This window comes from Delphinapterus leucas, chromosome 17, assembly GCF_059928025.1.
Source record: "Delphinapterus leucas isolate spDelLeu-1000000601 "Yukka" chromosome 17, BTC_Dleu_Yukka2, whole genome shotgun sequence".
Classification (NCBI taxonomy): Eukaryota; Metazoa; Chordata; class Mammalia; order Artiodactyla; family Monodontidae; genus Delphinapterus; species Delphinapterus leucas.
In genome coordinates, this window is record NC_143145.1 from 1,228,179 (window position 1) to 1,242,726 (window position 14,548).

General features: G+C 59.3%; 1 protein-coding gene across 11 annotated transcripts in view; it reads left to right on the top strand.

Annotated features, from left to right (window-relative positions):
• Nucleotides 1-14,548, top strand: part of TOP1MT (DNA topoisomerase I mitochondrial) — a 40,349-nt gene that overhangs the window by 10,336 nt on the left and 15,465 nt on the right. For 5 of the 11 annotated variants that reach the window (XM_089898443.1, XM_089898449.1, XM_089898450.1 and 2 more), the window contains exons 4-14: nucleotides 439-561; nucleotides 1,055-1,242; nucleotides 1,911-2,055; nucleotides 2,344-2,487; nucleotides 2,742-2,927; nucleotides 4,769-4,837; nucleotides 5,114-5,228; nucleotides 5,715-5,842; nucleotides 6,310-10,747; nucleotides 11,037-11,206; nucleotides 12,839-14,447. In XM_089898443.1, the coding sequence (XP_089754569.1) occupies nucleotides 439-561; nucleotides 1,055-1,242; nucleotides 1,911-2,055; nucleotides 2,344-2,487; nucleotides 2,742-2,927; nucleotides 4,769-4,837; nucleotides 5,114-5,228; nucleotides 5,715-5,842; nucleotides 6,310-6,453 (1,242 nt within the window). In that variant the 3' untranslated portion in view covers nucleotides 6,454-10,747; nucleotides 11,037-11,206; nucleotides 12,839-14,447. The remainder of the gene's footprint in view (nucleotides 1-438; nucleotides 562-1,054; nucleotides 1,243-1,910; nucleotides 2,056-2,343; nucleotides 2,488-2,741; nucleotides 2,928-4,768; nucleotides 4,838-5,113; nucleotides 5,229-5,714; nucleotides 5,843-6,309; nucleotides 10,748-11,036; nucleotides 11,207-12,838; nucleotides 14,448-14,548) is intronic. The other 6 variants (XM_089898445.1, XM_089898444.1, XM_089898451.1 and 3 more) reach the window with 6 other exon arrangements.

The following is a 14,548-nucleotide window of genomic DNA, read 5'->3' on the forward strand; positions in this document are numbered from 1 at the left end:
GGCTGTGGGCTGTGTGTGTGTGTGGCTGGACTGGGGACCACCAAGCACGTGTGTGTTCCACCGCGCGGGGGGCGGTGGGCCGACTTCCCTGGTGGTGAGTGAGGGGCCCCTAGTGCCATGCACGGTCCACGCAGCAGCCAGAGGGGGCGGTTCTTCGGATGCGGCCACGTGGCCCAACTCCGAAGGCCGCTAGGAGGAAGCACTGGGGCCTCAGCTCCCCGCCTGTCCACCTGCACACCTGGGCCACCTGCCTGAAAAGGCTCTCTTTGGGGGACAACTGCAGAGGCTGCTGGTCGGGGTGGCCTTGGTGCCTTTACCCAGAGTCTGCTCCTCCTGCTTCTGGGATGTCAGCGTCCCCTGTGGAGTGGGACCCCTGCCGCGGTGGGGGGGCCCCGCTGCCTGTTGGATGTTGAGGGCACGTGTCTGATTTTGGGGCAGGAAATGACAGCAGAAGAGAGGGAAGTAATCAAGCACCTGGACAAGTGTGACTTCACGGAAATCCACAGATACTTTGTGGACAAGACCGCCGCCCGGAAGGCCCTGCCCAAGGAGGGGAAGCAGGTCGGGCTGCTCGGGGGCTCAGTCTGGCGTGGGCCCCTGGGGCCTTGCGTGGGAGGCTGCTGGTATGCAGAAGACGACCCCCTCCTCTCACAAAAGCCGTTCCTGTGTGATTCTTCTAGACGAGACCCCAACAGGGTGTGGTGAAGGGGCCTCTGATTCCGCTCCGTTATTCTCAGACACTTTTGAGTTACGTGCCCCTAAACACATTTAAAAAGTGCTCCGTCCACCCAGAGCACGGGGGACAGTGACCCCGCCGTGTGAACTAGTGGCTCCGTAGTTCATGCTCCGTGGTGACAGTGGACCAGCACAGCTGCAGCCGGGAGCTGGGGGGTGGGCGCCCCGCCCTGCGCTCGGCCTGCCTGCCTCGCTGGGCCTCCCGGGGTCCCGCAGCAGTGAAGGGGCTCTGACGAGTCTTGTGCACCCGGCAAACGTGGGCACCAGTCTCGTCCTGTCTCTTCACCACTGATGCCTACACGCTGTTCTATGAACGCAGAAGCTCAAAGAAGAGGCGAAAAAACTTCAGCAAGAGTTTGGCTACTGTATCTTAGACGGGCACCGAGAGAAGGTCGGCAATTTCAAGACCGAGCCCCCTGGGTTGTTCCGGGGCCGCGGCGACCACCCCAAGATGGGGATGCTGAAGAGGAGGGTCCTGCCGGAGGACGTGACCATCAACTGCGGCAGGTGCGCGCGGGGCGGGGGTGGTGGTGGTGGTGGTGTTTGGTCCTGCCTCTCACCCGGGGGAGTGGGGCCCGATGCAGGGTGTGTCTCCGTCACTCCAGGCTCTGTGGGCCGGGCGGGAGGGCACCTTCCCCACAGATGGACGCTCTGCGGCAGCCCACGTGCTGTTTGCTGAACCAGCTCTTGTCACTCTGCCCCCTGCTTGAGGTTTCACTCCACCAAGAGAGCGTGTCCGTGTCCTTCCAACACAGTTTTCCGTAGTTGAGGTGATCGAGATGGTCTGGTAACACGTGAGCGTTTGGAACTTGCGGGCCACGCTCCAGCAGGAGCTTCTGTCCCTCCGCTGCGTGGACCGCGGCTGAGCCGGGTTGGCAGAAGCATCCTGGGAGCCCGGGCCCATCAGGAGCCCAGCGGCGGCTTGTGTCCCATGGGGCTGCTGAGCTGGCAACGTGTGTGGCCTTGGGGGTGGCCGTCCCGGTTCACGTGTGGGAGCAGCGGCTCTGAGTGAGCCCCTCACACGCCTGGCGACACAGAGGCCGCGATGTGAGGGTGTGGCCTGGGCGAGGAGGCACCTGCAGTGCTGGCGCAGTCGCAGGAGGCGGCGGCGTTTGGCCGGTGTTTCAGGGAGCAGGGTCTCACATTGTCGGGTTTGGGTCACTCTCCTGCTGCAGGGACTCCGAAGTACCCGAGCCTCCGGTAGGTCACCGGTGGAAGGAGGTGCGGTGCGACCGCACGGTCACGTGGCTGGCGGCGTGGACAGAGAACGTGCAGAACTCCGTCAAGTACATCATGTTGAACCCCAGCTCCAAGCTGAAGGTGAGCCGGCTCTGACCTGCTGCCCCCGGCTGGGCTGGGCCGCTTTGGCAGGGAGTCCCTGAGATCGTGGGTGTTAGCAGGCCAGTTTTGAAGTGATACCGTGTCCAGCGGCCGTTTGTCTTCAAAAGCAAGGGATTTAGATTTACACTGTCTTTAAATTTCGCGGAGTTTGGAGTCTGCTCTGCAGCCCTGAGCCGAGCGGGTGAGAGCGGGCCCGGGAGGGGGGTCGGCAGTTGCCTGTTTGAAGGGATCACCAGGGTTCTCTCTGCTACTTGCTCCCTTCGTTAGGGGGAGAGAGACCGGGAGAAGTATGAAGTGGCTCGGCGCTTGAAAGGAGTTGTGGGCGAGATCCGTTCTCAGTACCGGGCCGACTGGAAGTCCCAAGAAATGAAGGCGAGACAACGCGCCGTGGCCCTTTATTTCATTGACAAGGTGCGGATGGTTCCAGGCTTTCCCGCCTGCTGTTCACAGATGCTCCAGTCGGTTGCAAAGACCTGGTTGGACGGGCAGCTGGGGGAACCGTGGGGCTCGTGTGTCCTGAGCCGGAGCCTCGGGCAGGTGGAGGGGTGGGTGTGTGCCTGAGTGCGTACGTGTGTGCGCCCGTCTGTATGTTGTGTGCCTGAGGGGCGTGTCCGTCTGTGCCCCTGTGTGTGTGCACCACGCCCTGATGGGCCCCGTCCGCTCAGCTGGCGCTGCGAGCCGGGCATGAGAAGGAGGAGGGCGAGACGGCTGACACGGTGGGCTGCTGCTCCCTGCGCGTGGAACACGTCCAGCTGCACCCAGAGGCCGATGGCTGCCCGTACGTCGTGGAATTCGACTTCCTGGGAAAGGACTCGATCCGCTACTACAACAAAGTGCCGGTGGAGAAGCTGGTGAGTGCCTGGTGTGGGCGGTGGGTCGTGCCCCACGCTCGCCCCTGAGATCTGGGCGCTCTCTTTTGGGGAGCATTGGGAGGGCGCAGGGCCACGAGGCCCATTTGCCTGTCCCGTCAGGCTTGGTGGCAAGGCCGAACGCCCGTAGGCTGAACTGGACCTGCCCTCCAAGGCGCCAGCGCCGCCATTGCTCTCCTGGTGGGTTAGGGTGGCATTCTAGAGGCCAGGATTCCAAGAGCAGGGTGTTGGCAGGGCCGTGCGCCCTCTGCGGCTCTGGAGAGAAACCTTCCAGGCCCCCTGGCCTCTGGAGGTGCCCGTGCATCTTGGCGCATTGGCTCGAGGCTGCGGCAGTGCAGCTCTGCCTCCGTTGTCCCTGTGCATCTGTCTCTCTTCTTGTGAGGACACGGTCCTGTTGGAGTTGCCCCCCCACACTGTGACCTCGTCTTGACTCATTGCATCTGCAAAGACCCTATTTGCGAAAAAGGTCACGTTTTGAAGTTTTGGGAAGGACGTGAATTTGTGGGGGACACTGTTCACCCCAACGCACCTGGGAAGGGTCTTCTGGCCGCTGGGCATGCAGCTCGCCGTGGTCACTCTGGCGGTGTCCCCGGTCTCCCCTCTGTGAACGATGAGCTTCAGGGGTTGAGCCTGCTGGCTGACGGCCATGCCCACAGCGCCTGGCCTCGCCCCTGCCGATGGAGGGACGGATGAAGTTGGCGGGGGGGCGTGGGGGGTTAAGTCTCTGGTTTGCAGAGGGCTCTGATGGGAAATCAGGATTTCCACTCCTTCTGGAGTGACGAGCCCTAGAGTGTCAGTCGCCCTGGCCTCCGTCCGGGTGGGCCCCGTGTCACAGCAATGAGAGCAGACCCAACACTGACCACCTGCAACTTACACACACCTTACACAGACATGGCTGCCCGAACACGGAATGGGAAGTCTGGGGAGACCGTCGAGGGTGACAGAGAAACACCCACTCGGGAGGGGCTGCACAGCGCGCCCAGGCATCTGAAATCTGTTCCAGGGCATGAATTGGCGGGGAGCCACAGGTGAAGAAAGGGAGAGGCTTTCCTTGGGGCAGGAGAAGGGGTTTTAGGATCACCACATGTCTCAGTTCAGGCCGCTCTGGTACAGCGCCTGGCCTTGGCACCCCACTAACAGTGTTTCCGTCTCCTGGTCTGGAGGCTGGAGTCGGGGGCTGTGAGCCGGTGAGGCCCCTTCCTGGCGTGGCCGTGCTTTCTCACTGTCCTCACGGGGCAGAGGGCGAGGGAGCGCTGGGGCCACTTTCCTAAGGCACTAGCCCAGTCAGGAGTCGGGGGACTCGGGGGTCGCGGTGCCGAGAGCGGGGGCTGTTCCGGTCACTCTGGAGCTGGGCACCTGGTGTCCAGCCCCGTGGGGCACACACAGAGCTGCATGGAGAGACAGGCCCAGGCTGACACAAGCCGGGAGAACGTTTGCGCTCCCTTAGAAGGACGGAAAGGAAAGGGAGGGTGGAGGGAAATCGGACAAAGGGACCTTGAAGGTCCTCTGAGGCGCTGTGGTGTCAGACGAGTCTGACTGTGGACGTGGGGTCACCTGGAGGGACCTGGCGTGGGTGAGCCAGGGTGTGCATTGTGAGGGGACGGCACCAGCCTCACGACGGACAGCAGCCTGGACACGTGGCGCGTGACCCTGTGGTGGTGCTGACTGCTCCCTGGGAGAAACCCAGTCTGCTGGTCTCCCAGTTCTGCCGCACAGCTGGCCCTTCGCGCCCCTCGTTTACCTCCATCTCCTTGGCCCCAGGAGGCTTCTTCCTGCCCGGGGCACGAGGGGGTCTTTGTAAAGGCTTCTTCTCTCTGCCGCAGGTGTACGAGAATCTGCAGATGTTCATGGAGAACAAAGGCCCTGGGGATGATCTTTTTGACAGACTGACCGTAAGCCTGGGGGGCTCAGAGCAGTGCTGATGGGGTGACCCAGGGCTGCAGCGCAGCTCGGCCTGTCTGCGTCCAGAAGGGCCAGGCTGACGCCACGGGGCGAGCGCGAGCGCCGACTGGCACGTTCACGTTCTCTTGCACGAGAAGGCTGAGGGCCGTCTGTCTAACCACCAGCTTCCTTCCACCCAAAGGTGTTGGGGCGGGGCGGGAAGAGTGCTATGAAACTGTCCCCAAAGGAGACCATGTTTTGAGACCCACCTTCTTCTCCGTGTTCAGACCGCCAGTCTGAACAAGCACCTGCAGGACCTGATGGATGGCCTGACGGCCAAGGTGTTCCGGACCTGCAACGCCAGCCTCACCCTGCAGGGCCAGCTGAGAGCGCTGACCAGAGGTGAGAGTCCCTGGTGTGGGGACAGGGCGCCCACTTGTGGGCTGGTGCCCAGCTGCTGGGTTGGTACGGGATGCCTCGTGGCCGGCGTCCAGGGCAGAGTGGAGCTCCCCTGGCCTGCGGGGACGGGTCAGGGATGTGCAGGTCCCCAGGCCGAGCCATCCCCGCAGGGCCACCCGCACGGTCAGGCCCCCTGCCCAGTCTCTGCGTCTGCTCCTCGGCAGAGTCGGTTTTGAAGCGCCTGTCCAGCTCTGCGTGTCCCCCCATCGTGTGCGGGAACCGTCTTCCTGCCACTCCCACCCCCAGCGGGGGCTCCTGGACGTGGGCCTGATGCTCTCGGGGGGCTCTGGGGAGACCTCTTCTCTGCCTCTGTTGGGAGGCCCTTGGACTAGGTGCGGACCCTGAGTCCTGCCCTGGGAGGCTCTTCCTCGGGGCGGCAGCGGCTGTTGTCCTGTGGCGGCCGCTGCGTAACAGACTCCTGTTTTCTAGCTGAAGACAGCGTCGCCGCTAAGATTCTGTCTTACAACCGAGCAAATCGGGCCGTTGCCGTTCTCTGCAACCATCAGCGGGCGACTCCCAAGACCTTCGAGAAGTCGATGCAGACGCTTCGGTCGAAGGCGCGCGGCGGGCACGGCGGGAGGGCCTCTGGGGCGACTGCGCGGCTCCCCTCCTCTTCCCTCCCTGGGAGCGCACGGCCCTCGGAGGGGCTTGGGCACATCAGGGCTGCCCGGGGCCAGGTGCTGACCAGGAGGGAGAACCGGCTAAGGGAGGGCCAGAGGCCATCCTGCGCGGCCTTCTGGTGTGGAAGGGCCTCTAGCCCAGGAGGGAGGTCAGCGGAGCAGGGGGCCGGGTCTGGCTGGAGCAGGTGGTATGTCTGGGGCCGCTTGGCCTCACCCTGTCCCCTGGCCACAGAGTGACCAGTCAGGACCAGCGCTTCAGCACCCTGAATGGGCAGACGGGTACCCAGGGGACCTGGTCAGCTGGGCCCTTTCAGAGCATAGGGCCTGCAGGCTGTGGACGGTGGTCCCTGGGGCTGGACTAGGGTAGGCAGGAGCAGCCCTGACTGGGCCCCTCTTCTTTGCAGATTGAGGCGAAGAAGAAGCAGGTGGCCGAGGCCAAGGCAGAGCTGAAGAAGGCAAGGGCCGAGCACAAATGCAGAGGGGACGGCAGGTCCAAGAGGCAAGTGTCTGGAGGCCTCGGCCCATCCCAGTCGTGGGGTTGGCAGTGAGCCTGCTTTTGTCTTCACCAGTTCTCTGGTTTTCTTTTCAATCGTATTTTCTGATTCAAAAGATACAAACTATACTTGCGCCAAAACGTGAAGCAGTGCAGAAGTGCAGGAGGAGAAGCGCCTGTACTCGGGCACCCGAGCTCTGGGCCACGTGGTTCTCTCCTTCAGAGGCTCTCGGCTCTGGGCTGTGGGCGAGCGGTTCCGGCTCGTTCACAGAGCTGCGCAGCCATCGTCACCGTATATTTTAGAGCGTTTTCATCACTGCAAACAAACCCCCTCCCCTCCCCCAGCCCCTGGACATTCGCACAAATGGAATCCCACCATCTGTGGACCTTGTCTGGCTTTTTTCGTTTAGCGTAATGTTGCTGAGGTCCACCCGCGTTGCAGCCCGTCAGTGCTTCAGTCGCCAAATATTCCGTGTGTGGCCAGACCACGTTTTACTGTCCATGTGTCTGGACGTTTGGGTGTTTCCACTGTGTGGCTTTCGTCGTAGAATCGTCGGGTTACTCTGTAGCGCCAAGGTTTAGCGTTTTAAGAAAGCGCCACCTGCTGTCCAGCGCGCTCACGTTCTCACCGGCCGTGCGCTGGGGCCCAGTTTCTCCACATCCTCGCTGGCACTGTTCTCGTCTTCCCTCGTTTTGGTTACAGTTCGGCGGATGTGGGTTTGCTTTGCGCTTCGCCGCTGGCTGACGACGTGTGAGGCTCTGCTCTCTGCTTACTGGGCGTTTGTGTGCGGTCTTTGGAGAACTGTCTGTTCAGTCCTTTTTCCGTTTTTCAGTTGAGTTCTTTGTTTTTTTTTACTGTTGAGTTATAAGAGCTCATTATTCACTCCAGATACGAGTACCTTTTCAAATATATGATTTTTTTTTTTTTTTTGGCCGCGCCACGTGGCATGCGGAACTTCCCCAACCAGGGATTGAACCTGCGCCCCCTGCAGTGGAAGCGTGGAGTCCTAACCACTGGACCACCAGGGAAGTCCTCAAATATATGATTTGAAAAGACTCTCTCCCATTCTGTGTGTTGTCTTTTTACTCTCTTGGTAGTGTGCTTTGAAGCACAAAAATCTTGATAAGTCTAGTTTTCGTTGCTTATTCTTTAGGTATAATGTCTAATAAGGCTTTGCCTGACCCGAGGTCATAAAGATGCATTTCTAGGTTTTCTTGTAAGAGTTTTATAGTTTCAATGTTTGCATTTAGGTAGTTGATCCATTTTGAGTTATTTTTTGTACATGGTGTGAGGTAAGGATTCCACTTCCTTTTTGCTCACGTGGACCCGGTTTTCCCAGCTCCACTCCCACCAGCTGAATGGTCTTGACACCTTGTGGAAGATCAGCTGATGGCAGGTGTTTCTGGGCTCTGTTCTGTTCACATTCATCTGTCTGTCTGTCTTCCTGCCAGTACCACTCAGTCTTGATTCCTGGAAGTTTGAAATCAGGAAGTGTGAGCTCCAGTTTGGTTTTCTCATTAAAGATTGTTTTGGCTATTCAGGGTCCCTTGAAAATCCAGATGAATTTGAGGGTTGGCTGGTCACCTTCTGCAGGGAAGTCAGCCTGGATTTTGATTGGGGTGTGGTGACGCTGTAGGTCAATTTGGGAAGTACCACCTTCTTAACAAGGCCAAGCCTTCCAGCCTGTGAGCACTGGGATGTCTTTTTAGATGTATCGTTCTTCTTTCATTTCTTTTAGCAAAGTTTTGGAGGACAAGTTTTGCACTTCTGGGGGTTAAGTTTATTTGAAAGTGTTTTATTTTCGTTGCTGTTGTAAATGGAATTGTTTTCTTAATTTCACTTTTGGGTTGTTCACTGCTGGCTTTGTTGCATGTCCCCGAGCCCACCCACAGGTTCAGTGATTCACCAGGAGGACTTCCAGGACTCGGCATTGAGCTGAGATCCCTCACAGTGTCAGGACACACGGACGGTTCTCAGGCCCGCGGGCCGCTGCACATGACTCATTCCCACTCCCTGGGCTCAGAGCCGGCGCTTCCGCCCTCCTCCCCAGGGACCAGGATCTCAGGAGTGTTCCCCCCTGTTGTTACAAAATCATGTTCGTGGTCAGTCATCATAACTTTGCATTGCTTTCTTTCCCAGACCTGTCATCTGGGTTTTGTGCACAAGGGGCAGAAGTGTTGCCACAGAGAAACGTTTGTATGCATCTGGGCCAGAAAGACACACCACATCCAGGCGCTGGTGGGACGGACGCTGGATTTTTCACAGAGGTTCTCATGTTCATGTAATGTCTGCGTGTGTACGGCTGTATCCTCCTGCTGATCCAGTGAGCAGCAGAGACAAGATGGGCTGCATCTGGGGGTCCACCTGCCCCACTGGGCTGTGTGCCGGGGCAGCCCCCTCCCCTGCTACGGGCTGCCATTACCTGGAGAGTCTCAGGTGGAGCGCCGAGGCATCCCTGGGGCGGCTGTCCCTGTGATGTGCCCCCCCTGCCCCCCGCTGGCACACATGCAGGATCCACAGCCTGGGCCGCGGGCAGTCTCTGCATCAGAGACACACGGCCTGGCGCACTTGATTTCTGACTGCCCCGCCAGAAAAACGGGCCTTTTCCTGGGGGCATCTGAAGGTGACCCCAAGGTCCAGCCAGCAGCTATGTCTGCATGGTTAGGGTCCCACGAAGGGGTGTCCTAAATCTGCCAAAACCCTGGGGTCTGAGGTCCAGTCCTGGAGCCTCCGTCCCACTCGCTCTCCTGCTGCAGACGGTGCTGGGTTTCTGCCTAGAGTCAGGCCCAGGCAGCAAGACCCGAGATCCCCAGCAGACCGGTTGCTTCCCTGCAGCAGCAAAGTGGAGACGCCGCAAGTCCAAGTCACAAGGCTTCCCTGAGCCCTCAGTCGCTTGTCCATCCGGAGGTTAGAAGTTGATCTGCTCCAAAGGGCACACATCAGGCCAGGTCAGCAGCCTGGGTCCCATCTCACGAGAGCTCGTTAGAAATCCACCCAGCTCTCCAGACTCCAGGACGTGTCTCCCTCTCGGGAGAACCCCCTTCCTCACACGGGCTCCTTCCCCAGAGATGTCAATAGGCAAACTCAGAGTAAGAAACCATCGTTTATGGAGATGTGTTTGCTGCACTCAGAGTTTGAATTCTAACCCTCCCACAGGCTGCAGAGCGCGGCTGTTGAGTCCCCTTGACACTTTTCCTGCGCATCCTTTCTGATTGGGACGATTTCTCTGGCATTTATGAAGTTACACGGATTTTCCTTCTTCTTTTGGCCGTGCCGTGCAGTGTGTGGGATCTTAGTTCCCCGACCAGTGGAAGTGCGGAGTCTTAACCACTGGACCGCCAGGGAAGTTCCAGCCATTTTACATTTTGTGTCAGCTTTTTACTCTGCATCCAGATGCGGTAGCCACAAAATACAGAGCCATTGCAAGAACTGTACTGTTTTTCTTTTTTTCTTTTTAATATTAATTAATTTATTTAGGCTGCTCCGGGTCTTAGTTGTGGTATGCGGGATCTTCATTGCGGCACGCGGACTCTTAGTCGCGGCACGCATGCGGGATCTAGTTCCCTGACCAGGGATGGAACCGGGCCCCCTGCAATTGGGAGCACAGTCTTACGCACTGGACCACCAGGGAAGTCCCTGTCCTGCTTTTTCTTACTGCTAATTTTTTCAAATCCCTAGCAGGTAAACCTTTACAGGGTTAACGTTACAGCTGCCTGGGAAGATCCCAGCTGGAATGGGGGGTGGGGAGGGAGAGGGGAGAGCAGCAGTCTTTTCTAAAACTTTGTTCCAGGCTTTTCTGCTTGGAGGGGAGAGCCGTGTAAACTTCTAACATTTTTGGCCGATCCAGAGCTCAGTTTTGGGAATCTTTGGGTCCTTTCTCCCACCTGGAGAACAGAAGCCCAGGCATCACCTGAGCTGTATTTTCGCCCCTCACTTCAGCCATGGTGGTCAAAAGCAGCCTGAGGATCTGAGCCCAGTCAGCTGGGGTTGGACCTGTCATCTCCAGGCTCGCCTTCCCACAGCAGGCAGCAGCTCTCCTGCTGTTGCACACTGAGCGAGACTCTGGGCCACTCAGGGACCAAGGGCGTGTCCTGCCCCAGCCCTTCGTCCTTCCTTTCCAGAACAGAGCTCGTGCCGTGTTTCATGGGTCACAGTGCCAGCGAATCCCACTTTCCCGCTGACTCCTCAGACCACCTGTAGGTTCAGTGATTCCGTAGGACTCACAGGACCCTGCACGGTCACGGCTGTGACTTCGTGCAGTGAAAGGTCACGTGGGCACCCTCTGCCTGGCACATCCCGACCTTCCAGACTCCGGAGGAAAGCAGGAGTTCAGCGACCTGTACTGTCGGTACACAACTTCGGGCTCCGTGAGCCTTTCTCTTCTTACTGGTTAGGGAGGTGGGCGCCCTCCCCGACATCCAGCCTCGTAGGCAGGCCTTTCTCTCCAGGGTTGGTCGGGCCTGCTGTGTTGACTCGTCCTCTGCAGACCACACAGAAGTAGAGTTGATGCGTGTGGGTTGGCCTCACACCCTGCACCCCACTGAACTCGCCTGTTAGCCTTAGCAGTTTCTTGGCGGACCCCTTCAGGTTTGAGATCACGTCGTCCTCAAGCAGACAGTTTGCGTCTTCCTTTCCAGCCCGGACGCCTTTTACTTCTTCGTCTGCCTGGTGCTCTGACTGGAACCTCCAGTGCAGATTGAGGACAGGTGGTGTGTGTGGACCCCTCGTCTTGTTGCCACCTCACGGGCCGAGCTCTGACTTCTGAGGAGGACGTCAGCTGTGGGTTTTCTTAGGTGCTTTTATCAAGGTGAGGACGTGCCCTCTGTTGCTTTTGTCAAGGTTTGTTTTTTTCCTGGAAGGTGCTGGATTTTGTCCGATGATTTTTCTGTATCTGTTGAGACGACGCTGTGTTGCACTAGTTGGATTTCGGGTGTCACGTTCTTGCATCCCAGGGATAAATCCTGTTCGCTCGTGGTGCAGAATCTCTTTTATGCATCCTGGATTAGGCTTGCTGTTGTCGTGACGAGGATTTTTGCTTCTGTATTTACACTGGATAATGGTGTGTGGCTTTCCAGTGACGTCTTTGGTTCAGTGTCGGGGTGACGCTGGTCTCGGAGGGACATGGGAAGCGGTCTCTCCTCTTCTGTTTTGTGAAAGTTTGTGAAGAGTTGGAGGTAATTCTTCTTTAACCATTTGGTAGAATTCACCAGTGAACGCCTCTGGGCTTGGGCTGTTCTTTGTGGGAGGTTTTAAAATTGCTGAGTAATCGCTTTGCGTGTGTTCCCCGTCGCGTCAGCACTGGCGGCATGTCTCCCGGGAGCTGGTCTGCCCCACCAGGACACAGTCGTCTGTGGTTTCCCTCATCTTCCTGGTTTCTAGCGGGTGCCCCCTTTTATTCGCGGCTGCTGCGGCTGTGAAAGCATGAAAGACTCCCCAGGTGCAGGCAGGTGCTCCTTCGTCGTGGGGTGAGTGTGTGAGAATGTCCGGCCGCTAGACCGAAGGGTAGTCTGTTCAGAGGCAGCTGCGGGGAAGCCTCCTGTGTCCTCCAGGAGGACTCGCGTGCGCCCCCCGCCCCTCCCCTCTTGGTGGCGTCAGCAGCCACCTGCCATTTGCCGCTGGCGCCCTGGTGTTCGGCTGGCACCCTGGTGTTCGGCTGGCGCCCTGGCGTTCGGCTGGCACCCTGGTGTTCGGCTGGCACCCTGGTGTTCGGCTGGCGCCCTGGCGTTCGGCTGGTACCCTGGTGTTCGGCTGGCACCCTGGCGTTCGGCTGGCGCCCTGGCGTTCGGCTGGCGCCCTGGCGTTCGGCTGGCACCCTGGCGTTCGGCTGGCGCCCTGGCGTTCGGCTGGTGCCCTGGTGGCCACTGCAGAGCGGTGCCTGTGGCTGCGGCCCACCCTTGTGCACAGCCTGGGGAGAGACCCCGCCTCACACGCTCCGCTGTAGTGTCTGTCGGGGCCGCTCAGCCTCTGAGAGCGGCGTTTCCTCCACCCACGGTCCTTCCACACGTGTCCAGGTGGGTTCGGAGCCGGAGTTCCCGGAACAAGGACTGGGGTCGAAGTTCACGTGCACGTGGATGTCGTGGCTGTGCCTGTCCCGTGTTCTCTGCAGGGTGCCCTGTCTGGCGTCTCAGGAAGGGCGTGTGGAGGGTGAAAGGAGGGTCCTGCCTTGCTAAATCAGCTTTTCTCTAAGACAGTAGGGATCAGGACTGAGCATCTTTCACAGGTGTGAAAAGGCTTTTGTATCTGATTCTGTCCTTTGCCCCCTTTCTGTTTGCTTGTGGCCTTCGGGTGCTTCCTGTGAGGTCAGGTCTGGATGGATGGTGCCTGCTTCGTGCCCAGGGGTTTCCAGCCTCCTGGGACTCCCCCGTCACTGGGCTCGCCTGGCCTGAGTGGAGCTGGGTGGTGCCAGCATGGGGGCTTGTGCCCCTCCTTCTCTCGCCAGCTTCCTGGAGAAGAGGGGACGGCTGCTGGAGAGACTGGAGGAGCAGCTCGGGAGACTGAGCACGCAGGCCACAGACAAAGAGGAGAGCAAGCAGGTGGCCCTGGGCACGTCCAAGCTCAACTACCTGGACCCCCGGATCAGTGTTGCCTGGTGCGTGGGCCCAGGCTGCCGTGCCCACTCATGGCCTCGAGGAGGGGACTGGACCCCTGAGTGGCCCCAGTTCAGTCCCCTGGGCCCTGTGGTCAGCACAGGTCCTTCCTGTGATGGGACCCGACTGGCTGGTGTGTTTAATGCTGAGTCCTGGGTCACTGGTCCTCTCTGCCCGAGAGCTCTGGGGCAGTGGAAGGCTGGGGTGGGACCCCAAGCTGCATACCAGCCACAGAGAGCCCAGCCTGCCCACTGGGGGTGGGGTGACTGGGTCGCCTGTGTGCCCTGTAAGCGTCCCCTGAGCACCCCGCTCAGAGGACAGCTGGGCTGCACTGGGGGACACGGCCTTCTCCCTGCTGCCCTGGGCTGGTGGCCGTGCTGTGGGTGCTGTGCCCAGGAGGAGCAGGTTGGGTAGCCTGGTGTCCTGACCTCTGTCCCGCTCCTCCCAAGAACCCCGGTCTCCTCTTGGCAGGTGTAAGAGGTTTGGGGTGCCCGTGGAGAAGATCTACAACAAGACACAGAGGGAGAAGTTCGCCTGGGCTCTCGACATGGCAGGCGAAGACTTTGAATTCTGAATGAACGTCTCTGTGCCTCGTCGGAACTTATTTTTTTTCACCATTAAAGCAGATTGGGGAATTTTGTACAAAGTAGTGTCTTTTGTGTCATCACACAGAAGGTGGCTGATGCCCGGCCAGGTGCTTTCAAGTGTCCCCTCCCCCATCAGGTGTCCCCTGGCCTGGCTGGGAGCTGGCGTGGCTGCGTGCCTGGTCCCAGGCCCTGACTTGGGGAGGGCCCGACTGTCCCGTGAGAGGCCTATGCCTCCCCACTCCCAAACTCTGCCCCAGCACCAGGCAGGGACCCCCTCAGAGACGCTGCACCTGTTACCTCAACAGATGGGACGGCGGGGCCCTGAGTGCCCATTGAGCCTGTCTCTCCCTGGTGGGCGGGCGGAGTCCACGTGTCCCCGAGAGAGCAGCTGGCAGCACGTGGGGCTGTCCTGAGTTCCAGGCCAGCAGGAGCTGTGGTGTCTGTGCCCTCAGGCCACCTGGTGCGGCGCACAGGCCCTCAGGCTGGTTTCGGAGTCACAGGGAAAGATCTCGGGTGGGTATGTGGCACCCAGTGGCCAGGGACATATGGGCGTGGCTGAGGATGGATGGGAGCGTCACTGATGTGGGGTGGGAGGGACATCCCTGCCGCAGCCAGGCCTGCGGTCTGCCTGCAGGCTCCTGGAGCTGGAGGTGGGCAGGGGCTGGGAGGTGTCTTTTTTCAAATTCTAGGTTGGGGGGGCAGATAATTTTTCTTTGTAATTTATAGGTCTCTGAATTTTTCTTTGTAGTTTATAGGTCTCTGGCTCAAGAGGCATCTCATCTACACCCAGACCAGGTGAAACTCACCAGAGAAGAGCCTTTGGATGGGACTTCCGGGTGCCTTAGGGGCGGGCATGTTTCGTGTGGAAGGAAAAGTAAGTAATTGTGGCTACAGCGTGGAGTGTAGAAAATTAAGTGGTCCCAAGTCTGCAGATCCTTGTCATTCCCTGGGGCTCTCTGGGCCCTCGCCACTGTC